Source organism: Camarhynchus parvulus, chromosome 8 (assembly GCF_901933205.1).
Source record: "Camarhynchus parvulus chromosome 8, STF_HiC, whole genome shotgun sequence".
Classification (NCBI taxonomy): Eukaryota; Metazoa; Chordata; class Aves; order Passeriformes; family Thraupidae; genus Camarhynchus; species Camarhynchus parvulus.
The window spans coordinates 12,090,045-12,116,351 of NC_044578.1; the positions used below are offsets into that span (position 1 = coordinate 12,090,045).

At 36.9% G+C, this 26,307-nt stretch overlaps 1 protein-coding gene across 1 annotated transcript in view; it reads right to left on the minus strand.

Annotated features, from left to right (window-relative positions):
• Window positions 1–26,307, minus strand: part of ADGRL4 (adhesion G protein-coupled receptor L4) — a 73,601-nt gene that overhangs the window by 13,698 nt on the left and 33,596 nt on the right. The window contains exons 4-14 of the mRNA XM_030953908.1: window positions 21,876–22,028; window positions 15,747–15,902; window positions 15,158–15,228; window positions 13,276–13,449; window positions 13,004–13,187; window positions 10,637–10,753; window positions 9,343–9,536; window positions 7,908–8,075; window positions 6,188–6,391; window positions 4,974–5,194; window positions 4,813–4,879 (exon numbers count right to left, since the gene is read on the minus strand). Of these exons, the coding sequence (XP_030809768.1) occupies window positions 4,813–4,879; window positions 4,974–5,194; window positions 6,188–6,391; window positions 7,908–8,075; window positions 9,343–9,536; window positions 10,637–10,753; window positions 13,004–13,187; window positions 13,276–13,449; window positions 15,158–15,228; window positions 15,747–15,902; window positions 21,876–22,028 (1,709 nt within the window). The remainder of the gene's footprint in view (window positions 1–4,812; window positions 4,880–4,973; window positions 5,195–6,187; window positions 6,392–7,907; window positions 8,076–9,342; window positions 9,537–10,636; window positions 10,754–13,003; window positions 13,188–13,275; window positions 13,450–15,157; window positions 15,229–15,746; window positions 15,903–21,875; window positions 22,029–26,307) is intronic.

A 26,307-nucleotide genomic window follows, 5' to 3' on the forward strand; every position in this document is an offset into this window, starting at 1 on the left:
ACTAATCCATTAATTTTACCTTTTTTTGTTGAATAAATTATTTGACAAATAATGGTAAAATTCATCAAATAAATTATCTGATGAATGTATTTTTTAAGTAATCGACTAGCTCTAATGAATATGCAGGCAGTTCCTTAATGAAAAGCATTACTCTACTGCTAGCCTGCTTTCATCACTCATATGTCACTTTTTTGCATTTTGCAACTGCAATCTGTATATTTTATTCATTTACCCATTCATTTATATAAGAAAGGTTCAAACCAGTATGGTTAATCAATCACTGAAGTTCTTAGAATATTTTTGCTTTACAGTTGATTATTCATTACATTTATTAAAAAAGAGCTTGAATTTTCTGGGGACACCACTCCCAAGCATTATTCCTGGCTTTTACATTCTAAGTCAAGTGCACAAGAATGCTCTGAAAATTGCAGGGTTCATGTATAAGCCATTTTTATAGTTGTAAACACTACAATTACCAATTGTTTCAAGAAACTGGAACTTGAAGCCAAGCCAGACACCTTCAAAGTCCCTAAAAACACTCATTAGAGAGGTAAAACAAGGAGTAGCGTGCAGGAGCTACCTCCTCACTGCACAGCACTGGGATGTTTGGATAAAAGCCACAGAGAGGATTATTTGGATGATGTTCAATTTTGGAAATGTTCCAACCTCAAAGAGCAAGTCTGTATTTTTTATTACAGAAGTGATCTCAACAAATGATAGTGATAGATTTATACTGTCAAATGGCAAATTGTACCTATTAATGTTACAACACGTCACACTTCTGAGTCCTGGTTCCTCACAGAGGTGTGCCAATTTATTGTGACAGTGACAGTAGGTACAACAGTCAAGTCTGCATGACTCTGTCGATACTGTAAAGGCACAAATAATGTTTTCATGGGTGACTTTGAACTTGCTGCACAAAGCTCAGCTGAACAGATTTGATGGGAGAACGTTGTGGGAGACAGGTATATTAGAAGGGTTGGCTAGAGCTGCACTTGGAATAGCAGTGATTCTTTTCCAAATTTTCCTTTTAATGTCTCTTAGACTTTCATAATACAGTGTTAATAGCCCTTGGCCAACCCTTCCAGACATCATTTCTACTCCCAAATGGATAACTAATATATAACTGAACCTCAAAATAGGTACAAGTGGAAGAACTTATGCTGTGTCTATAGAGTTTAAAAGATGAAGATTCCAAAACCACCAGGGGTTCAGAATAAAGCCCTTACACAGGTTTACTCCCACTCAAAGAGCTATGATGCCAGAGGTGGGGAAAGCCATGTTGAAATGCTCCAAAATGGGAAGGAGTTTGTTGCTGACAGAGACTACATGCTAATCAAAACTGCAGCCACGTCACCCTGGCGACAAATACTCATTTCCATTCTACACACTTATTACAGGGAGATTATTACTGTAAGAGTGTATTACAATAGAAAAGAAAGTCTTCTAGGGCTTCTTTTTATTCTCTGGGTTTTTTTCCCCTCCCCCATTTTCATATCTTTTATCTCTGGGGTTTATATTTGTCTTTGCCTCAATCAGTCTTTGGCTGCCATGCGTGTGAATGTTTGTCCCTTAAAGCTTGAGATAAACTCACGTTCCTATTAAAAAGTTTAAATACTTGTTATAAATAATTTCTCCATACTTGTATGCTTTGATCTAATCTACTGCATAGTTTTAGTTAAAATGGTTGTGGTTCTAAAGATTACAAATATTAGGAGGAAGGAATAAATTGTAGAAATTATCTTCAGTTTGCAGCTTGTTTTCTAAAGGTTTAAAATGCTCTTTCTTTGCTAAGTCCATCTAAAGAGTTTCTGACCCACTTCTTTTCATGTACAGTCACCAATCTAATAATAATAATAATAATTTTTAGATGAGATCAATAAGGCCATTATTTTGCACTTATGACTTCTAATAGAACCTTAGTATTAATAAGCAAACACCTTCAGAAGTAGTGTTTCTGCTTAGGCAATCAGAGGGGAACTTAATTTGTACTCCTGATAAACACTTGAGTTCCCTATGCTTCATTATTACTACAGATTTACAGCCCAAGGACATGTTTGAAACAACGTGCCCTGAGACAGCTAACCATTGGTTCAGGAGTGGTTCTGTTCATCATTTACATGCTGTCTCAGAAGCATATTACAGTATAATCCAAAGCAGAAATCTCCTGGGTCCCACTCACAGAAAGGGAAACCATCATTTGGGTACATGGGCATTTGTCCTGACAATGATTTCAATGTTTTTGTGCAAGAATTTTGTGGTGAGTAGCCCTCCAGAGAATTGGTATCCTTGGTCTCCTAACTGTCTTGGAAAACCTGCAAATTCAATGCTATTAGTAGATGAATTTTAGGATTAAAGGTAGACTTGAAGCTGCCAGATTTTTCAGCTTTGAATATGATGGTTGCAGTGCCCTATCTGGTTATTCCAGAACAAAAATGATATTTTTTGTCAGAGTTCTTAATTAATATTTTTAGAATTCTTTCTCTTTAATTAGCTGTGGGCAGAATGGAAGTATTGGGAAAGGATTGGCTCCTGTAATTAAAAGGACTGCCTGAGTGGCACCACTCTGGAAAGACTAATCGTTGTCATGTTGAAGCCCATGCAGTGTTCTCAACAGGAAGGCTGGACAATGGAAACAGAATTACTACCAACAACGTGCTTTCCACGGAGAAGACATCAGACATCAACTTCATCTTCCAGTGTCAGTGTCTATTTTCATAGGGTTTTCCATATTTTCCTTTACTACCTGGACAGAGCATGAGCAAAATACTTAAGTCCCTACACCCTTAGAAAATATCCCTCTTGAAGTAGAGGCTTCATTTTGCTATCACTCCATCAAAACAAGCTGTCAAAACCCTCAAACAACCCTGGAGCTGCTGAAGCACCTTGCTGAAAGCAGATTGCCTCTCCCCCCATAGTCTAGGAGCACATTGTTATAAAGAGACACTAAATGAAAGTATGCAAATACTGTGAAAACAAATTAGCACAAAATACTTCTATAACACACAAAAAGTAGCTGAACAACCACAGGCCTCTTTGCTGTTCAGCGACAGGTCCTAGGCAAAGAGTGAGAGAAAAAGAAACTGTGTTGCTGCTCTCCTCATCCATAGGAGGGCTGCACTGGCATACAGGCCTGGATCAACTTCTAACACCTCCCTTTTTCCTTCTAATTTTCAGGGATTGCTGGAAGATCTGGAGTACTCGAAGAATGCATACAGGCCTCAGAGTCCAGCTTGTAGGATTTGCTTCTGCAGCCAGCCCGATTTACAGCAAAGCCGCTGCAGACCTGCTCTGCCTCTGTGCTGTGTACCTGAGATCCCCACTGGGCACAGCTCAGCTGGAGCTGTAAACAAGGTTACAGATGCCTGCTCTTGGGGCATTTTGTATGTTTTGATAATGCGATTTTCACGTGCTAGCCCTACAGAGATACATCACTGTGTATAAATCTTTACTTGAAGGCAGATGAGCAAACAGCAATGAGAGAAATAACAACAAAACCCCAGCCCTGCTGCCTCCATGGAAGAAAAGATAAGGTCCAAAGAGGAAATATGAAATTGTAAACATAAACCTAAGTATTGTAAGGATTTCCTAGTAAAGGATGATGTCTTGCCATGATTTTATTCATCTTATTAACCTGCTGGACGCCAGGGCTATCTGACCCAGAAGCCCTGACCCAAGGGAGGTCAGGGTACTTTGCCTCTCAAAATCTTCTGTGTTCACCAGAAGGGTGAGATGGGGAGGCATAACCTTGCAGCTATATCTGGCAGGTTGTTTCCAGCTGTACCTAATATGCAGTGGGAATTTGGCGTGAAATTTGACCAGAATTATACCTGATACTTTATTAAGCTTTGAAATGGATAATGACTTGAAATAAAACTGTTTCACTACCAAGTTGAATGTGTTAGGATCTTCCACTTCTTTTTTTAACAAATCCTCACATTATACCAAATAGCTTAAAAAGGAACACAGCTGTAACTGACTTGACCATAGGTGTTGTGGGGCCTCGCTATTGCACCTTCTCCTTCTGTTAGCTCAGCTATCACTGTCAACACAGTCATACAGAATAAAGCCCCATTACAGCCAGAATGGTTCCTTAAACTTTATAGCACTTAGGAATGCTCCTGAGACACCAAAAACATCTCGATTCAGAATTGAACATGTAATACCTGCCAAATTTGCAGGTTTGAAACCACTTCCAATAGGAATTAAAAAGGCCCTCTTCACAGCTGAAATAGGGCTATCAATACTTGACTTGTCTGCCCATGTGAAATAGCAGGTTCTTTTCTCTGACGTCGCAATTTAGTTTAAAATGGCTTTGATGATGACAGGGTACATGCGAATGATAAAACCACAAAGATGACAGTCTAATCTTACAAAGATGACCGATCACTGATAAGAGATTAAGTCACACAACATTTGAAAAAACAGATTATCTGTCTGCTAAGATGGTGTCTGTGTAACACCTCCTGCTGAGCCATGCTGAGATGCCAGTGACATACAAAGATGCGTCTCTGTAAAAACCAGAAATGCTTCACAGAATTTCACAAACCGTTGGGATAAAAGAAAGAGAGTAAGAAAAAACTCCTCTGATATTATATAGAACTTTTTTTGTCAAACATTCATTTTTCAGACTAGTAAAGTATTTAGATGTACAGCATATAAATAATTTAGAGGTACTATAAAAAGGTCTAAATTAGTCAATTCTGCCCTATAATTAGCACTCACAGCTATGCAGGCAGTGGGTGGGTGATTATTAAACACCTTTTATTATTGGCTTTATGTACTACAATAAAAAATTAAAATTATACTTACAAGAATTATTAGACATGCTGGTCCTATAAAACTCCATATAAAGTTATTCTTAGTGCTGAGCCAACATCTGAAAATTAAACAGAAGAAAATGCCTTGAAATGTGCTTTTCAGATTATTGTCTCAGTCTGTACGGTGATTTAGACACAGAAACAGTGACTTACACTTCTGTGGTGCCATAGTACTTGTATCCCAGTGCAGCAGAGATTCCAACGACCACGGCTGGGCTGACATAGCCAAAGACATAGAAATTCTTGTGCAAGAAACCCTTGTTGTAGATGACTCCCACAACTATAAGGTAGAGGTGAATACCTTCAATGCACATCCATGCAAAAGCAGCTAGAAGGAAATAATGGAGTAGTCCAGCAGTAATTGAACAGAAGAGCTAGAAATTCAATCAGAAAAAGCAGGAGTCACAATCCTATTAACAGGCTTTTGTCAATATATGTTATAATATAAGACTACATGCACAGCAACTGAGTGTCCTTAAAGTGGGGACTCAGCCCAGTTGTAGTGCTGGTTAACAAGAACTTGGTCTACACCCATTTGTACATTTGCTCATTAGTGTTTTCTGTAGCAAATGGTAAAATAGACTAATTCCACTTCTAAAATTAGCGTCTGTCTTCCCATAAGTGGTTTAACTAGGTTGATCCTATTGTTATAGCTGAATAGTCTATTGGCTTGTTCAACAGAAAGTAAATTTTTATTATTTTGATAAGATTGTAATTAGGCATCACAAGGAAATATTTCTGAAATAACTTTTGTTATACAAAGTGTTTTTAAATTGATATTTTTCAATCCATCAATACTGGAGTGCTACCTCAGGGATAGCAGCTCATATTTTTTCAAGTGATTTTAAATCCTATTCAGCTACTTATAGTAGGATATTTTGATAATTTATGTATAATTTTATTTCTTAAAACTAATCTCAGATGCAAAAATTAACACCCTAGCTTTCTGAAAAGCAAAAGGGACAGGTCAAGACCTCACATGTGGTCCTCTAGCCTACAGCTCAATATCTCAGATGTCAGCTTGGGATTGCAGCTCTGGCCTGATTTTAGAGAAAACTGTTAACCTGGGGGCCACCAGCCTGGCTTTATACAGCACCCTAAGTGAAGTGAAAATGCTAAACACATTGAGATCACAGTCTCAGTAAAGGTGACAAATTTTAAGTGAAATCCATGGAGCAAAGTCAATACACACCAGTTCAGAAGGGGCCCTGCCTCTTTAAATGACCGTTTTGTATTTCCTGTTGCTGTACTGGGAAGGCAGGGTCACTGTTGTAGGTAGGAAGTGTGGGGAGCAGAAGGAAGATCATATCTTATATTGTATATTTATTTTGCAATACAAAATCAAAGCACAAGTGAAAACTACCCACCTTATTATTGTTCATATTAATTCCAATCAGAAAAATAAGTTCTGCCAGGAAAAGGCTGCAGCAGAGGTTTTTGTGAATTGTCGTTCTAGTGCTTTGAATTTCACTGAAGAACCAGAAGGTGAAAATGCACATGGAGAGGCAAATCAACGAAATAATTATTCCTAGCTGAGTGATTCTTGTAAGAATGCTATAATTTGTAACACCCTGGGGGAAAATTATAATATAGTATTTAAAAGAACAGCTTTGTAACATCTCAAGAAAGACCTCATTCTATAATACAGCTCTTTTCTTCTTTTCTACAAAATATTAATCAAAACTGTTTGTAGAGTTTCACTGGAAATGTACACTTTGGATAATCTAAAAAGTATTGGGTTTTTGTGAGACAGATATAATTCTAGGGGAAATTAGTAATAAACTGTATATATTCCTGCTCTTGCATTTTCTGATATTTCTTAACAAAACTTTTTATTAACATCACTATCTCCTAATAAGATTTTCAAAATCAGATCATTTCAGTGAATGACAAATACACTGGCAGCAGGACATCTATTAATATGACACAAATATTTTCTAATATAAAAGGACTTATCACAGCAGTGACTTAGATAAGCAAAACTGAATAACTGTCTTACTGAATTTGCAACATGATCAAAACAAGACTCTGAAATAACAATCACTTCAAGCAAATGCTATTCCAGATATTTAACATGAACTTTCTCCTGAGAAACACAAGATACTTCAATACTGGACGTGAATATTTTCTGTATAAGAATACAATTTCTTTTGCTATTTGCTATTTGAACAAAGAAACTCTGAAATACATGACTGTACATCAGCAAAAGGATGGTATTCAGCTGACCATAAAAAGTATCCCAGTACTTTTTTACTAAATAAAGGATGAGAGATTCTTCACCTCCCAGCCTTTCTTTTCAAAATAACTATATAGGTACCTGCAAAGGTTTTAAATTTCAACTGAAGACTTAGGATGCTATTTAGCAACCAGGAAACAGCCTCTATCAGCATGAAATTCACAGTGTGAGAGAACTGTCTCAATACAGTATATTCATGCTAATATTCTGCTTGCTGTCAGTTCTGATACCTTATAAAGCTGCCTCCTGAGGCAGGACCTGAGCTCCTGCAGATCCCCACTGAGACCCTGGAAATCTGTGGAGCTTCTTAATATAAGAAGGACATAAATTGAATGGCCATCCTCCCAATTTTGTGCTGGTCAGGAGTGCCCATGTTTAATAGCCATAAACTTCAGAATGCTTATGCTGCTGCAAACTCTCCAGAGAGAATTTAAAGCAGATTTTTAGATGCCAAGGTTAGACAAATGGGTGGCAAAGTTTTGAGAGACAGAAATTCCGGGCCATATGGTTACTGACCACCAATGAATGGCAGATAAAGCCCACAGCAGTATTAAAGTGGGATGTAAAATGAAATGCAGTGCTCCAAAAATAAGCACAACAGACTGTGTTTTTGGAACAAGATACTTTGCTGCATCACTGCTCTGTAATACTGCAGAAAGGACATAAGGAAATTCAAACACATATGGGAGGAATTTTGTTTGCTTTGTGCACAATAAATTGTGTGTTTGCTGAGCAAAACCAAGAGACAACCTAAAAGGGGTGAGAGTATGCAGGTTGCACTAGAATAAAAACATAAGGAATGAAAACAGAAGAAAGTATCAGGTAAAACACTAAATTAAAATAGGACTTACAACGGAGCCACCTGAGGACATCAAAACAGCAAAATGAGTCAGATGATTGCATTTGCATGAGATATGAGTGGAGTTGGAATGTGTCAGCTCACAGCCTTCTGTAGCCCAGTTGCCATTCATTGTGTCTGAGTAGTTCCAAAATGCACATTTAATGTCTTTATCTGCAGTCTGGAACAGAAACAAGATGTTCTGCTGATGGCAAAAGGCAGGATATTTCCCATCAAGAGACCTTTCTTACGCTAGGCCGCACAATTCATTAAAAAATGCTTGTTATCTTTGGAAGGTTGGGAAACAAAAAACGCATTCTGCAAGGCCTATTCCAAGCAATTAAAACGTGGCTGGGGATGGAAGCCATTTATTCACACAGCTAAAACCCCACCAAACGTGTAGTCTAATCAGATTACTGAACCCTGCTGGCACCTGCAAAGATGTTGGAATTTTTACCTATTGAAAACATTGTTATATATATGCTTGCACCTGCTGAACATGGAGTAGACTCCAAGGTTACAGCCACATTGCTTATCCATTCCAAATGAGCAGTTCAAAAGCTGAGACTTATTCCATGCATTTTACAAAGCAATCTGGGATAAAGCCAGGGTCATATCACACCTGCTATATCACCTGCTACACAACAGTGATGAGTAAGACCATTAGTATTATTTAGTACAGTGAGTGCTTACTAAATCTAGTCAAAGACTAAGTCTCCCCTGTAATATAGGCTTTATAAATATATGCAAATTTATATAAAGGTGATTTCTAACTCAGAAGGGAAGTAACAAATTTAAAAGCTCTGTAACCAAGGTTAACACCTTGTTCCATTGCTCACCTCTCTACAGAATTTCTTTCTTGTTATGTTTCTGATGATTCTTTGTGCTGTGTAAGGTGATTTTTCACACATGATTCAAGCCAGCAAAAATCTGCATTTGCTGGAAGTAAACCTCTCAGTTTTAAATAAATATGTTCAGATTTCAGAAATAACAAAGCTCCAAAACTATAGGTTCTGCTATTCCCCCCTAATTCCAGGTTACCTTTTTTGCATTAACCTTGAAGCATTACTTCCCCTTTTTTTAGTATACATGCTTAACTCTCTGATAAACTTTCAGAAAGAAAACCCACCTAAATACAGAACAATCAAGATCCTGTAATATTCTCGGGTTCAGACATCTACATTTTATCCATACTACAACCCAGCAAAGATGGCATCATTGCCCTTGCTTAAGTCCCATAGCAATTTTCCTCTGTACCATATTTAGTATATTGCACTTAGGATGTCACATTTGAGATTAATCTTATTAGAGTAATAAACTGTAACTTCACATCAGCAAAAACAGAATTATGTCTTAGTTCATCATATGCTGCAGGTATGCTTACATCACATAAAATGATTATCTAATGCTTTGTTTTACTTGAAGCTGATAATAAAAAACTGCCTTACCTTGGCATACTTTAAGGTAAATGTTATTTTCTCGAGCTCATAGAGTGTGGGTGGATTTGAGCTAATTGCAACAGCTATAACTGCAGAGCTTACTGTCTGTCTCTGCTCAGAAGGGTCTTTGGAGGAGAGGTTTTTGGGCGAGGAAAGCAGAGAGCCGATGTTGCTGTACCGCAGAAAGACAACTGCTACAGTGCCTATCAATCAAACACACCATGGTTAGGAGTTTGTGGGGTTTTATGGAAGAACAAAATTGAAGGCATTAAGGAAACAATAAACAATAGACATTATTGCTGCTATTGCATAAAATATGCAAAACAGATGGAGTCTTTGTGGAATACTTATAAAAATGTTTTAGAGACAATGAAATATAGCTTTATTTAAAACAACGTAACTGACATTGGAAATAAAAATGTGTGTTTGCACTGGCAATACTAATTAGATATATGCATATGTATTTTTCCTAGAGTAATGTATGCTTGCTGCTGTTCTGCAACTGGTTACACATGTGGTGTCAACTCTTATAAACTGAAATGTCTCTGACCTGAAGTAAATACTGGACTTTTCTGAAATACCTGTCTTGCTTTGACCTCCATTACACTGGACCCAGTATGGGAAAAAGCAAAAGATATTTTAGGATTCAGTGCTGATCTTAGAAAATGTAGAGACTATCTCCTTGGTACCTCAATTTTTAGATACTGATATGAGTTGAGATACAGATTAGATGGAAATGAAGGTTTAAAAAATCTTTTCCATGTTTATTGAATTATGTGGTATAGGTCCAGAGCTGTTTAAACACATGGTTTTATATTTAGTGATATGTATTTATATTTAGTGACAACAGTAGTTGTAAGCCCTTTCTGTAGCACTCTGAGCTACAAGCCAGATCTGGGTCCTGCTGGTTCTGGTACTAAAGATTACATGTTCTTGCCCCAGTGAGCTACCCTCTGAATAGAAAAATGCATTAAATTTTGAAGGAGAAGTAGCACAGAGAGTTGAAGGGGCCAGTCCAAAGTCATACAGCAGATCTATGGCTGAGAAATGGATAAAACTCAGGTCCGTAGTACCAATGACCAGTGTGAAAACTCACTGGACACTCACTGTGCCAATGGATATGTTAGAAATATCAGTCTTGAGACAATCAAGGAGAAAGGGTGATAAAAATACCTTGTATTCTTTGTAGTTAGCAGTGGGGAAGTTCAGTCTTGATAAACTGCACATTTCGCTGTTTTCTAGTGGGTAAAAGTCTATCTAAGGTGTTTATTAACCCACCTACTCTCCAACCTTTGTTTCTTACCATTTGGATGAGGTTCCGTTCTCTTCTTTGGAGAGATCTTTATGTAATCTCCCCCTGTGTATACATGAGGGTGGATGTGTTTCATGTGGTGTGAATCAAAAGCAAAAACCTTGAGTGCTGTAAAACAAGAAAAATACTGTACAAATCATGACTCCATTATGGCCTGCCATAATCTAGAGTTGGGTTAGTAAGTGTGCTAGTGGATTGCATAATTACTGTGAATTTTAAGACTCTATCATTGTGCAAAATATTTCAAGAAAACTGTCATTAATATAACGTGTTTGTTTAAACATCTATGTTTTTTATTTTCATGCATACATTTTGCTCTCTTTTTACTCTTTCCATGAAAAATATAGTCTCTTATTTACCTTGCCTTAAATTAGGTACTGGAAAAAACAATGTAGGTTACTTTAGGAAGAGCTATTGCTTTATTAAAAATGCATTTCTGAAAGGGGCTACAAATCACAATTATAAAAAGGAAAGCACAAAATTCTCCACTGAATAATAACATTTGATAAAAGCCAACTTTTGAAAAGTATGTATTTTATGGTTATCTATCTACGCTACCAAATACACATTGCACCATGAACTAATGATGTGCCTTGTCAAAAAGCAAACAAACAAGCATCACCCCTTAGGACAAAAACTACATTAGAGACTATTGAGTTCTTTACTTGCTTCATTATGGTGCTGAGTTTCAATCACCCAGGATGGGAAAAAAAAAGAAGTCAATAGGGCTTTTTTAAAAACAAAACAAAACAAAGCAAAACAAAATGAAACAAAACAAATCTAAAACGTGACTGATGGAGGAATATCACTAAGCTAGACCATCTGCGTTGCTTATAGCACAGCACACAAAAATAATATGAGCTATTCAATGGACCAGCTGTCAGAAAATGTTTGTACGGGCATAAGAAATCGTTTTCTTTGGCTGGAGTTTTGTAAAGCTCATAGTTCAAGAGCTTGCACCAAAAAAAGCGGTGGAGAGAGAGAGGGGTGATGTTGTAGGTCTTATCCTACAATAGTTGTGTCTGGCACATTTGAGTCCTGTGAAAAATTTATTCACGCTGAAAAACAATAGCAAAAAATTTTAGTGTTTAAGTCCAATTTGGAAATGGGCTCATCCAGTTTACCATTTTAGAATAAAACCAAGGAATACAATCATTACCCTTTCAACATGGGGATTCTTCTCCATTCTCTTTATCAGCTTTTTCTGTCACCTTGGTGACTGATACCTACAGTTCCACTGGAGACTGCACCCAAACGCTCTCTTGCTGACTTTCATGGCCTCAGCCCTGGGCTCATGAGAGCCTCTGCTTTTGAGCAAGGGAGGTGTGGGGAGGGGGGCACAGGGGCTTTAGAGCCAGCACCTGGCACTGCCCTGCACCTGCTGCAGACCCAGAGGGGCTCTGCAATAACACATCTCATTCTACAGAGTCCACGTCGAGGAACAAATCCCTCCCTTCTTTTTCATCACTCAAATTTATTTTTGAAAAGGTGAGGGAAGAACAGGTGGTTTGACCTGCCTTGAGACCACAGTAGGAATCTTACTCATCAAGTCATCATATAAAACAGCAAGCTGGTGAGAGACACTGAAGGACTGTACTAAATCTAAAATAAGAAATCAGATCACATACAGTTTGGGGACATTCAGAAAAATAAAGATGAAGGAGTGGCCATTGGCAAAGGAATCTGCAATGGTTTATCAGGATTTGCAAGAGTGGCTGGTCAGCCTTACTCTGCTCTCAGTAGAAGGAATGGTAAGACTATTATTACCACAGCAAAATCAGCAGGTATTCATGGGAAGACAGCAGCCCACAGGGAGAAGGTAGGTGAACAAAATGGTGCAGTTGAGACTGACCAATTCTCCTCCTGGGGAATTCCTCTTAAAATGAGAAATTCCTGTTGAGATTAAGCCACTCAAGATTAAACTCACTAGGTACAATCCTTGTTCCAAGTTCATTTGTAAGAACTACACTTAACCAAAAACAGTAAAAAAAATCTGTAGAAAGTAAGTCCAAATTTTGTTCCACTGGTGTTTTTTTATACACATAAGATGCATATGATAATTTTGTGCTTATAAAATGAATCTAGACTGTGTGAATATGGCCATAATGAGAGATTTAAAGAGAATATGAAAACGAGTTCCTACAGACTCAATTTGTTTTTTTGCTCTGGACTCAAAGGTTTAGTCTTTGAAAATTATGATACCTACACTGAAAGTCAGGTGTTAGTTACAAAAATCATACAAATTAACACCTGTTTCTTTCGCATAACACCATTTCTAATCTTTATAATTGTGCTGAAAAAACTCCTCAGTTTAATCCACATCTAAAGTATACCTTAGAATAATTTTCTTTATCTTACCTATGTCACTTGCATTAGCATCCAGCTGGGCTGTCTTTTTGAAGCTCTGTGACATGAGAAGTGTGGCCTGCTCTGCTGTGTGCAGCAGCTTGGTCAGGCTCCACCTTTGGTTATCCACAGGCAGAGCTTCCCAGGCTGTAATTTTGTCTTTTTGTAAAAAATTGTTCACAGTGTTGACCAAAACCTGTAAGTAAAAGCACGTGTTTGAGAAGAGTCACAGGCTATCTTTGGAATAAGGACAAACCCACATCTCCAAGGCTTGATCCACTCACGTTAATGGTGGTGTTCTGAAGGGCTTCACTGTCAGAGACAGGGTCACTCACGGTGTTCCACGGTGAATAGGACAGTGCTTCAACATATGAAATCACTTCTACAGGTAAAAGAGGTCCCAAAGTGTTTTTATTAATTTCTTGCAGCTTCTCCAGAGGTGTTTTTAGATGACTAATCTGAAAAATGCCAGAATTCATATCTTAATGAAACAATTAAAGCCATATTTCTGCACATGAAAATGAACCCCACAGACTGATTTCTGTTAATTAACATACTGGTTTATAAGACACTTGTGAATAAACACTCCTACCCAATCAACAGGTTGACCTATAAATTATTGATATTACACATGTCTAGTATAAGCCTCACAAACAACCACAATTAAAAAAAATGGTGTTCTATCATTACACATTTTTTCCCTACAGCAGTTAAGTTCTATTTATCCTGATGGTCTAAAGTGAACTAGTAAATGTTCTGCAAAAAAAACTTAAATATCAGTGATATGATTATTCTGCTTCTTTATTAATCTATTGACTTTTCTTTTAAAATTTAACTGAAGAGGGGGGAACAGATGGGAAGTATTTGTATTTTTTTAGATGTTTTTTCTCATATGCAAATTATAAAGCATGTAGTTGAGTGAACTGTACTGCCTATTTCTCCTTCCGTGCTTCAGCTTATAAACTGCTAAATGCAGTTACATAAAACAGCTAGTTTAAAATGTAGGCAGGAGAGTGTGAGATGAAGATTAACCTTCCACATTTCAGTCTCATGCCTCAATAAGAGAAGAATTCTTGCTTCACAATCCTAGAATCTAATTAATAAAACACCAACATCTGATTTTGTATGATCTCCACTCTCTGCTGTTGAACAGCTTTTATGGGGCTTGCTTTGTCTTTGACCATAACTAAACAGAACTAGAAAACAGGCTAAAAATCTGACAGTTATTTCCAAGAAAGTATTTTTAATTATTAATTTAAGTTTAGTTTGAGTATATCTTTAAAAAAATCTCACTCTGAGATTCTGCTGTAACACTTACCATGCCTTTGCACCTAAGTGTGATAAGCAGGTATTATATTTGATATGATGCATTACATTGCAGGCAAAGATAAAAACTATGTTAACACTACATATATGTAATACTAGGTTAATAAAATCCTTTAAAATAATATCTTTTTGAATCCAGTAACTGAATCAAATTGCTTAATATCAAATGCAAACATATACAATTGCTTTTAATGTATTTATGCTTATGCTTAATTTATCCTTTAAAATTAGACAATACTGTAGCTGTAGAATAATGGATACTGCATTCATTAATATATTTTTAATTGGCTTCAGGAATCTGTTTTTCTGGTGAAAAAAAAAAATTTCTGGTAAAAAATACTCTGGCCACAGAGTATTTGTTTGTATAAATCCTGTATCACTTTACACACTTGCCTTTGAGGAGTAAATAAACCAGCATACCAAGATGCTACGGCTCCCTTTTCTATTTAGTCACTTGTTGACATTACTTTTGTAAGCTATCTTGCCTTCCTTCTGAACAAGCAAATAATTGCACATCAGTAAATGCAGCAGTGTGTAACTCCAGAAATTACAGAAACAGCTGAGTGATTACCACACTTCTGAATTTTTCATGCATCATGACTCACTTTGCTGGAAAGAGAACATGCAGATTCCCAGGAAGTTATTATCATGAGTAGAACATACAACCCAGTTCAAATAACTTGAAATTATTAAAAAGCCTTCTGTCAACATGCTTAAGTTCAATTGTATGCTTCAAGCCTTTGTTAAAAACTCTTTAAGAACTATTATAATTGAAATAGCAGTTTCAAACAGAAACAATTAAAGGATTTGAAAATTAATCTACAAACCAGTGCTACTTACTCTGGCTAAAGTTCTATTAATATGTTCAGCTATACAGTCTTTGAATAACTCACACTTGGCCTTTGGATTTTCTGTAAAAACAAAAAGGGAAACTAATTATACATTGCAGTTCAATCAATATTCAATACATACTAATTGCAAAAGCTCTTGTCTAGGTCATTCCCCAAACCACCAGCATTCTGAATTTATGCATGTACAACACAGCATTCCATTCTCAGACCACAATTACAAAGACTTTATCTTGGCTAAAATTATAGCATTGCATTGGAATGAGCTGTTTTATTCAGGTGGAGAATTTGGTCCCTTTTATGGGACTTCCACAGGTGGGGCAGAGAGAGCTCAGATTTACAGAGAGCAGTACAGATCTGACAAGTGTGAGGAGGTATCCATTATTTCAGATGGATCTCATCACACTGTTTAGCAAAAATACATTTACAAAATTATTCTATTCTCAGGAATTGTAGATGCCACAGTCTTGCCTCTTTTTCATGTCTTGCTGATTAATCTAAGTGAAGATAAATAGGCACTGGTGGGTTTCTCAGAAGATGTATCTCTATAATAACACATAAACCTTTATAATATCATGTACCTTGGCAGGAAGTGCCATCATTTGGCTTAAACTGCAATTTTCCTGTGGATGGTTGATAACCTTCCTTACAGGAGCAGCTAAACCCTCCATCCACGTTTTCACATTTTGCATGATCTCCACAGGCAACACTTCCTTCATTGCTGCACTCATCTACATCTGCAAATATTGTGAGAAATTGAATTTTTATTAAGTATGTACAGAATAACACCTTGCTGCTTTGTTGATAATAGCCCTGCACACTACAAGCAGTTTCATAATAAAATTTCATGTAATAAAAAAAAGCAACTACTAAACCCACAATCTCAATGGCAAAACCCCTGCCAATTATAATACTTAAGGATTAGAAGGATAAATCATAATTGATCATATTTTTATACCACCACTTTTATTGCTCTATAATACTACACTGCTCATGTTTTAAAACCATATTAATTCTATCATAACAAAATGGTTAGCATGATGCAAATCATCTGAAATCCATTTTTCAGAGATTAGGCTAAATAGATTTTTCTCTGCTCAGTTAGAAAAGGAAAAAAACCCTGCAGACTTGTCTTTTAAGTTGCAGCTTTAAAAAGACACTGCAAAAGCTCACTCTGTCCATCTTGTTAATCTAAGAATTAAACTCTGTTCTCTTTAAAGTGCTTGGCATATCCTTTTCTTTTTTTTTTTTAATCCACATTTAAATTACATTTGCCTAAAATGTCTTTTTTGCTTCTAAATAAATTGCCATTAAGTAGACAAGTTCAGTAACTGGGTGGGGCATCGTCCAAGACTAAAACCAATGAATTCCAGTAAGGGAATCCAGGAATTGATCAGTTTAGGAGAGCTGATTATTTTGCATTATTTGGCTGGCTAAGGATAAAGATCAAATAACTCAATGGAGAAAGCAAGCTGGGAACTATACCAAATAATTCTGGAGAATGAAGTAATGGACTGTGAAGTGCTGTGCTGGAAAGGAGAAAAACATGAAGAGATTTGGGACAGGTATATCTGAAAAATGAAGTGGTACACGAGTGGGTTTAAAGTAACAGCCTGAGAACTGAACTGAAGGAAAGGGAAGGCAGTGCAGGGAATGGAGCAGAGAGAAGCATCATACCAGCTCTTGATACCAGTCAAGAGTTGGTATGATGCTTAGTTTTGGGAAGAAATTGGTGAAAAAAGAGAAGTGTTTGATCAGTGGAGGAGAAGAGCTATCTGAATTGATAGGCAGCCTCTGCTCAGCCAGAGGGCGTGTTCAAAACAGACAAGCAGAAAGCAGACTATGGGGTGGCTGGAAATACACGATTAGCATATAGGAACTAGTTTCACTCTCTGCTTTTGATACAACAATCTTGGTGGTTGTCAAAAAGGAGCACAAAATGGAGCAACAATACATGTGAAATAAGGTTATTATTGAAAAATGGAAAGATATACTACATGCATATGGATATATAGAGGGAATGCAAAAAAATACATGAAGGATACTTGAGGGCCATCTGTTTATTTGGACAGAGGTCTCCCTGGGACTTAAGGTTGAAGTCCCAACTCACTTTGATATATCTCTTTTTCACAATGAGCCAATGCTCTGATTTGAACCTGATATGTGTTTTAAGCCTGAAGCTCAGAAGCTGCCATGGAAAAGCCATTCAGACTCCTGAACAGACAGGAAGGAGATGTGGGACTGAAGGTGCATTTGCCCTCCCCAGCACTCACCACTGCTCTGCAGGCAGAGCCACCAAGAAAACTCTGCGTTTAAATGGCTTGGTGCCAGCATGGAAGTTTAAAGCAGGAAGTTAAATTATAATTTTCTGCATTAGGGCAATAGTTTATTTCCATATTTGATGTCCCAAACTGCTAATGTTTCTCTTTAAGGAGCTGAGTTTTGCATTATGTGTATTTGCATGGTTTCTGTGACCTCAGTATTCATAGTCATGGAGCTAACCACATAATACATGAACCAATCTGGCAAAAGGGAAGGAAAATAGCATGATGTAGTGCTACACACAGGATACCTCATAATTAAATGCTGTCATTTAAAGACACAAGGCTAAAGTTCTTACTGTTGGCATTTAAATAACCTCTCACATCAGTAAATTATAAAGCTCTGCTTGAAACAAGTGAGTTTCTGTCAGTGCCTTGTTGCGTGACTCTGTAAGACAGAGAGACTTTGAATGAAGTGGCAGGGGTGAAAATCATGACAAAGCCAGTTTGTCTAACTAGAAAACACCATCACCCTCAAACCCAAGATTTCTTTGGCCTTGTCAGCTACATGGAGGGCATGTACATCTGAACAAGCCATTCGTCATGTAATGCAGTGCTAAAACACCAGTGATCGACAACAATCTTTGCCAAAACTTACAATAAAAAAAGTAATGTTTGAATGACTTTGAGAATACTAAGGATCAGGTTTCCATATGATTTACTGATACAAATGTTTCAAAATTGTCATGACACTTTTTATAAACTTTTAGATCAGTAAATAAGTAATTTGTTATTATTGGGCAGTCATGCAAATTCTTTGTGTAATTATATAAGATATAAAGTGTAATGGAGATTTTAATGAGAAGAGAGGATTATCAAAAAAACCTCAGTAATTCAAGTATTTTGGCTCATCTCTGGCAACAGGGCTGCTATTTAAAGTCTGATAGAGACAGCCTGTTGAGTATATGCAAATAGACTTTCTGCAGTTGAGTTGGCCATATGGAATGGGTCCATATCATGCCTATTTAATTTACTGTTTTCAGAAGAAAAAACAACTCCTGGATGACAAAATTAAAAGGCAATATGCCTGAACTTGCAAGGTACTAATCAGCTTCGTATCCCTTTTAAATCAATGAGATTGTCAGGAGCAGCCAACAGTTTGTGACAGTTGCAAGAATGCAGCTTTCAAGTTCCTGCTTTGAAATGCTGTGCGCAGTAGCTGTAGGCTTTTGTTTCTTTATAGTTTGTAGTTATGCCTTTTTAACCAAATATGCAATTGTTGGACCACACAAGGACAACAGCTTGTCATTGCTTTCAGCAATCCAATTTTAGTGGAGCTTGGGGGTGAGGATCCCAAGCTCTCCTCCTTGCTGTGCTGTGGGAGCAGGAGTGGGCTGCCAAGGCTGCATGAGCAGTCTTCACAGACAGCATTCCTGAGCAAAGGTTGAAGAACAACAGCTTTTTAAACAGAAGAGCATTTGCCATAGGTCTGTAAAAAGCCCTGGCCTTTCAGTAAATATTCAAAACAAATCCTGCAGCTGAACTTTGAAGCTTTTATAATAGCTGCGATCAGAAAAATAATATCACCAACAGCACTTAGGCTAGTGTGAAAATAGATTTATAACCTTTTATTTTATTTCTTTGCTTTGTCACTCCTCATCTATTGCAGCAGGCAAGGAAATTCCAATTAAATTAAAAGTACGGAGAACAGTTATTATGTTCAGTCTTGCCAATTACAGGATTGTACCTACATCGCTTTGATTCCTCACCAGCCAGTCAAGACAGCTTGGTGTCTACATTATACCTTCTGCTTATTAGTAGCTTGCAAGTGATTGAAAACTCCAATTGCAAAGGACTAGATGTTCCCTCCCTGTGTCTCCACACTGTGGAAGGCAGCAGCACACACAAAGTAGAAATGTAAAAGGCTATGAATGGCAAAGGTAAAAGAAAAGTTAGCAACGTGGCCCAACGCCAGAATCCATCCACTGTACAGCTCCCTTGTCACAGCAAAGGATGGGATGGAGAATGGGTGCCTTCCCAGTGCTCTCAGAAATACCTGAAGGGAGCTAATAGCATGTTCCCAGAAAAAGCAGAGTGGCGTGGACGTCACTTTCATTTCACAGATGGCCATTTTCATGTTTTTACTCTGTTGACTGGGGTGAAAAAAGTAGGTTTCTATTTCACTTTTTTATCTGCAGCTGAACATTCAATAAATTGTGAAGTCTAAGGAAAAGTATGGCTTTTGCACAAATCAAAAAATAGATTTTAATAGCTCACTTTCAGGACAGCAGAAAAATGTCTTCAGAAATGTCACATCTCTGCATTCTTATTTTTTTCTTCTCCATTGCCTTTATCCTTTTCTTCTCCTCTCTTTCCCTTCCTACTGTCCAGTTTTTCCTCTATCTGTGTCTTTGTCATCTCTTCAGCAATTCTACCTGATAACGTGGGTGAAATACTTTTGACCCTCAACTCAAAACCCAGTATTCTGACTGGATTAAGGGTGAACCAACATTTCTCAAAGCCATTTTCCCAAGATTTCTTTTGATCTACTACCTTGGGGAACACTATCACTTTTTACTTGGGAGTTCATTGTGGTTTCCAAAGAGGGAACACACAGGTATGTGCATGGACTTTGAAAGTGACTTGCACACACAAGGTTTTGTGCCACACTTGCACTACTGGAAACTCAGGTAGGTTTGAGGGCATGAACAAATAGGATTCATAATGGCATACTCTCCAAAATTCAAACACTAGTTTTAAAGTTACTGCCATGTACATATATACATATATTAAAAAGAAGATTTAAGACTTCACAGAATCTAAAAATATATTGTGGGGCCCCATAAACTTGTGTAGGATGGATACCTGGAAGTCCTGTTCTGTGATTTGTACTAAGTAACTTGCACTCTATTTAAAATGAAAGGCTAATATTTGCTTCAGCTGTCACCCTGAATACACAAATGTCAGCTGCTTATGTGCAAGTCGTATCTGCTACCTGTAGCAACAGAATCATAGGGTACAAAATATCCTATTATGGTTTCCCTGTTGGATAAAGAAAAAAAATAATTGTGATGGATAAGGAAAAAAATCAAAAGGTTGTGTTTAGGACTCACATCTTGGTAAAGTAATTGGTATGCTTGTTTAATTAAAAAAGGGGGCCACAGGTAATTTTCTTTCATTTCAGTATGAGTTTTGAAAGCTCTTGGCTCCTCCATGTGGATATTCAAAAAAGAAGAAGTACTCTAGTAGAGGATAAAAGCAAAAGATCAATCTGCCCAATAAAGAGGGAAAAAAGGAGAAATTATCAAGCTAAGAGTAAGAAGTTAAAGTGACACAAAGAAAGTCAGAGAAATAAGTTCGAAGACAAACTCCCAAAACTGAGGAAATATCATAATGTAAAAATCAAAACCTGGAGCAGAAATGGTGAGAATATTTACAGCTCAATGTGCTAACTGTCTCCATCCCAGCTAATTTAAGAATGATTCATAGCAGCTGGATAAAGCAGAGCACTTTTAGATGGATGTGAGCAATGGGCAAGAAATGTCGATTAGATCACTTTCTGGCTTAATATGCAACCACTCTGCTGATATTAAGAGCAGTGAGAAGAGAGGTTGTCAGCACTCACAAGCTCACAGGAGACATACCTAGAATGAGACACAGTCAGCATAAAGGTGTAAAGGGCAATAGATTTATTTCTCATTTTCCCATTCCCTGAGGACTTTTGCAACATACAGAGAAAATTACCAGGAGTTTGAAAAAGAGAAATAGTTGCAGTTCTTCCATTCAGAGGAAATCCTAAAGGATTGCATGGTTGTTCAGAAATAACATTTTTCCAGAGAACTTTTCCTCCCCTGTAATCTTGAGCATGTTCCATTCAACTGCTACAGAACCAGAGGCTAATGAATGGCACAGGAGGTAGGATAACCACTGATCTTGCTTGCTGCTTTTGATTAAACTTGAAAAATACCAAAAGTATCCTAAACAAATTTCCAAATAAAAGATATTTGAAGTATACTAGTTCAAACTTACGGAGAATTTTGTTGATCCAGATCTGAATGCAGAATATTTTGTCACTTTTTCTCCTGAGAATGTGACCAGCTTGCTCACAGATCAGTGAAACAGTGGCATAAATGGGTGAATTGGTGATTTCTGTATGGCCTTAACTATATATTTATTGTGTAAATCTGTGACATGTGGATTTAAATATATTGCAAGCAGAGTCAAGCTGCAAGCATCACTGAAAGCAATGGCAGATGCTCTGTTGTCAGGGAGAAGTGTGGGCCTGAACTGGAATATTAAGCAAGCCTGTTCCAGTCCAAAATGTGGGAATTTTATACACAAACTCCAAACTTCACAAATATGAGAGCATTTTGCTAGATTTCTAAAATTAAGAGAAGCAATAAGAGAGGAGTGACAGTGTAAGTTCTCTGGCAGACAGTAATAACTTACCCACGCAGGAGGTTCCATCATTAGGAACAAAAATTTGTTGACCATTGCTGGGTTTGAAACCACTCATACACGTGCAGTAATAACTTCCCTCTGTGTTTGTGCAATTGGCATGCTCTCCACAAGGCTGAGTAGCATTTTCACACTCATTATCATCTGCAAGACAAATTATGGAAAAATATATTTACATTTGATGATTGAAGAAAGCAGTTTTCTATAAGCTTAATTTGTCTCTGCTGTTTCACTTGCATAAGTCTTGAATGCTGAGCTGGCAGTCTTGGTATTTGTCTATAGAGTTTTCCCATTGCCAAGGATGTAATCAGGTGTTCAGCAGCACTCATTTGCCCTCATCCTGTGTGAATCAACAAGTGAGAGATCAGTGGGATGCTGAAATGAATGGTTTAATTGGATATACACTTGGAATAAAGGATTGAGACAAGTGCGTGTTCTGCCATGGCTGTAATTGATAACATTTTTTTCCTATCCAAAAATCTACAGGTAGAAGCTCACTCTGAGAATGTGACTGGGAATTCTGAATTATAAAAAACAGAGCTCAAAAGGCTATAAAGAAATCACCCCCTTAATTCTCTGACATCAAAGCAAAACCACTATAGCTAAATGAACATTTTTTATGGCCAGTTTTAAAAGACCTTCTCTGGTATTTCTCAGCATTACTGTAAAAACAGGCTTACAAATTCATCCTGCTGACTGGCCTGAGTCTTCAAGTATATTGTTTTTTCTTAGTTATCCCAAAGGTCTTAACAAAGAGATCATCTTAACAAAGAGATGAGCAAGATTCATGTTTTGACGCTTTCCTCTTAGCAATTGCTCTGCAAGTCATAATTTTTGTACCTGAAAATTCACATGAACAATTTTACAGGGCTAATCCCAGGCCTCCAATGACATGGTTAAAGGAGTGATATACACAAGTTTGAGACTGTCATTATGAGCATGGGGATCCAGCAATCTTAATCAAAGGTCAAACAAAATCATAAACTCATGCTTTGAACTGCATAATTGATCTCCTGCTATGACTCAATAAAACCATTTCCTCTCCAAAATCTTCCGAGCTTTCTGTTATCTATTGAATAATTTTCAGACTGAACTTGAAAAAATTTCAAAACCTTTCTTATCCAGGCCCACTACTTATCAAACTGAGAAAAACACTCACAATACTGATAAATCCATCTTTCCAATAGCCCATTTTTTTGAAGTACCCCAAAACTTTGAAACCAAAAATCAGTGAAAGTCTCCCAAAGAAGGTGGCACTCCTGAGTGGAATTCTCTATTTTTTACATCATGAGAAAGGAAAAGAGTTAAGGACTCCCTGAAATGTACAGGGATTTTCTTCCTGTTCTCAAGCAAAAGGTACTCATAACATGATGAATGACAGGAAAGAATTCTAACAGGGAGAGAAATAACAATTTATTGCAGAAGAGAATTGATTTAGGAGCATGACAGGGAGGAAAATATGATTTCAGAAAAGACACCCAAGGATGAGCTTTAGAAAGGTGCTCCTGCTTCCTGATGGTCAGTGTTCTCATAAGCTGTTTACAGAGATAGGATGCAGATAAGGAAAGTGTCGTGCAAGCTGGGGCAGTGACAAGATTAAAGTACAGCAAGAGCCACAAAGCCTTGCCGGAATACATTTCTGGAATAAAACTTAGTCACAACCCCCAGCATAACTCAAACAGGACACATTTTGAGATTTGAAGTCTGACATGATTTTGAATGTGACTCAGTTGACTCAGACATGCAAATATCAATTCAGAGCTGCAGTTTTCCTCAGGGGAATTTGGGTCAACAGTATCAAATGGATTATGCTCATTAAAACTAAAATGTAATGTAATTTAATGAGGAATCCAAGTATAAAAGCACTGTGCCAATGCATGTCAACAATATTTATTCCACAGCCTTGGTATTCATGAGAATACAGCAGAGGATGTGTATCATTTGGATCTTAAAGAATGCCAAAATAAAACCTAATTAGTGTAAGTGGAATTATGATAGGGAGGAAAAAGTGTGATGTTGATCCCTGTTCAAAAAAAAAAAAAGCATGAGAATATGAAAAAATCTGGTTTGTCATGTAGCATTGCAGAGAACAGGTCCCAGAAAAATTTGCAAACCTTAATTACAGGGTCCACTTCTAATGTATTTTGTGTGTGTCTGACTCCTTTGCAACCCAAATTTGCCTAGCGTTTAGTGACAATAAAAAAAGAGTGGACTACCCTATTACAGTTAGTTGTAAAATTAATTCGGTCTTGTGAAAATATTACAGATTCTAGAAAAGAGTGTGTGTTGACTTTGGAAAGCTCACGGGATTGTAGTCTTGGAAAATGAGAAGTAGAAGGTCACTGATAGTGGCAGGACTAGATTTAAAGTAGAAGAATAACAGAGCTGAGGAGTCTAAAGGCTACATGCAAGAACATTTCTTTCTGATTTTTCTTCTAGGAGTTCAACTGTAGTCCTTGATATCCAGCAATATTGCCTTTTTTCAGTGGTCCAAAGGATTTATAAGCAATATTAAAATGACTCATATAGTGGTTATCAACAAATTCTCTAGAATTATACCTAAATAACTTCACTGGATTATTGGTGTCTTTCCTCAATATTTATGATGTCTGCAAGGGATTTAATGGTGACTCTATGGCCTTGGTAAGCTTTCTTATTGAGAGATCTTTCAGATCATTACAGGAACATTTTGAACCTTGAAGAACAGCCGTAACTTACATTGCAAACACAAGAATGAATATTTTAAAGAGTTAAATTCACATGGAGCTTTCATTTCACTATTCCCATGGACTAAAGTAATACTGAGCAGACTGTGCAGGGAGATAATTTACTGGACCACATCCTGCTTGCATTGAAATTAATGACGTAAAAATTACTGATGGAAGTAGGCTATGGAAAACTACTAGGTTAATGAGGAAGGCAAGAGAAGAAGTTTGAAAAAAACAGAAAGGATTTTCTCATACAGCCTATCTAAACATTCCTTTTTACACAAAATATTCTACAAGATTAAAAATGATGGCAAAAATAATATCGAGTTCTCTCTGTAAACAACCTGAATTTTTTATTCAGACAGTACTCCAAAGAGGAGCCCAGGGGCTTAAAGTAATATTCCAAATTCTACATGATTTATAATGTCATTGGATTTGTGATTTAAAGGATGTCAGGAAAAACAATGGGATTTATAGATGAAAAAAATGTTTTCCTAACAAAATATCCTGCCTACGCAGAAAGGTTTCTTTAAGTGACAGCAATCATAGAGTCCACCTGCTTTGTTGCTACTTAATTCAATTAAAGCACATGCATTTAATGCTGCACAGCTACTCACTGAACACTGCAGGCAGAATTTCGGGAATATACATTGCTTTAAAGATTTTTTGTCTCCAGTAAATTATGAAAAATTTGGAGACTTTAGGGGCATGACTAGCCAAATGACAAGGTTAATTATCATGGCTAAATGGTAATGTTACATTCAAGTCTGTTTGATACAGAAGGCATTTCCTGAATAGCTGCACTGTCTTGAGAAATGACAGTGGGGGCATGGAGCTGGTTGTTGGGATTGCTTGGTTTTTTTAGGTTACTTTCCATTTTTGGCTATTTTCTGCATGGCAGTTCTATGATTTATATTGCTCTAAAATCTCATCATTACCAATCAAAATGTAAAGAAGGTTATAAATAATTTCCAAGGGAATTTGTGTTGAATAACTCAAAGATATGTGGGAGATATAGGAATGTGTACCTGAATACTGGTAAGATGTTTACATGGTAGAGTTGCATAATAAAATCCATTTTCCATTTTTACCTTAAAATTACAGCAAGCATATATTTTACTCTACATAAATGTCATAGTTAGATAGAATCAACTACTGTTATAGTAATCAATGTAAATGTAATCATACCTCTGCTAGTCTCTTGAGAATGTATTATAGATTTTTAAAAGCAAAAAAAAAAGAAAAAAACCATGAAAAACTGATATACCCCTCTAGAGTTCCATTTTGATTTGAGCTAGTAGTTCTGTTATCAAACAGAACTACTACTTGTGCTTATTAATATGAGTGCATTTTTGTATAGAGAGAATTAAATTATTTTAGAACCTTTAAAGCGTACCAATACAAAAAGGAAGAATGTTTTGTGGATTTTAGGGGCATGATGCACTTGGAAGCTAGAGGAATCTGATAAGATTTTAGGAGGAGAAAAACGAACCTGGAACATTCCCTTTGTTGTATTCCATGTCCCTTTTAAAATGCAAGATTTACCATGTCATAGATGGTAAATATATGGTATTTTAATAATGCATGGTTATGAAATTACAGCCTACAATTGGAAAGCAGCTACAAAAGTACATAATTTGCTTTTTTTTTGTGACAAGCATTGGAAAATTCTTTGAGTTATCAATTTCGGATAGATGATTTTTGTAATACTGCTT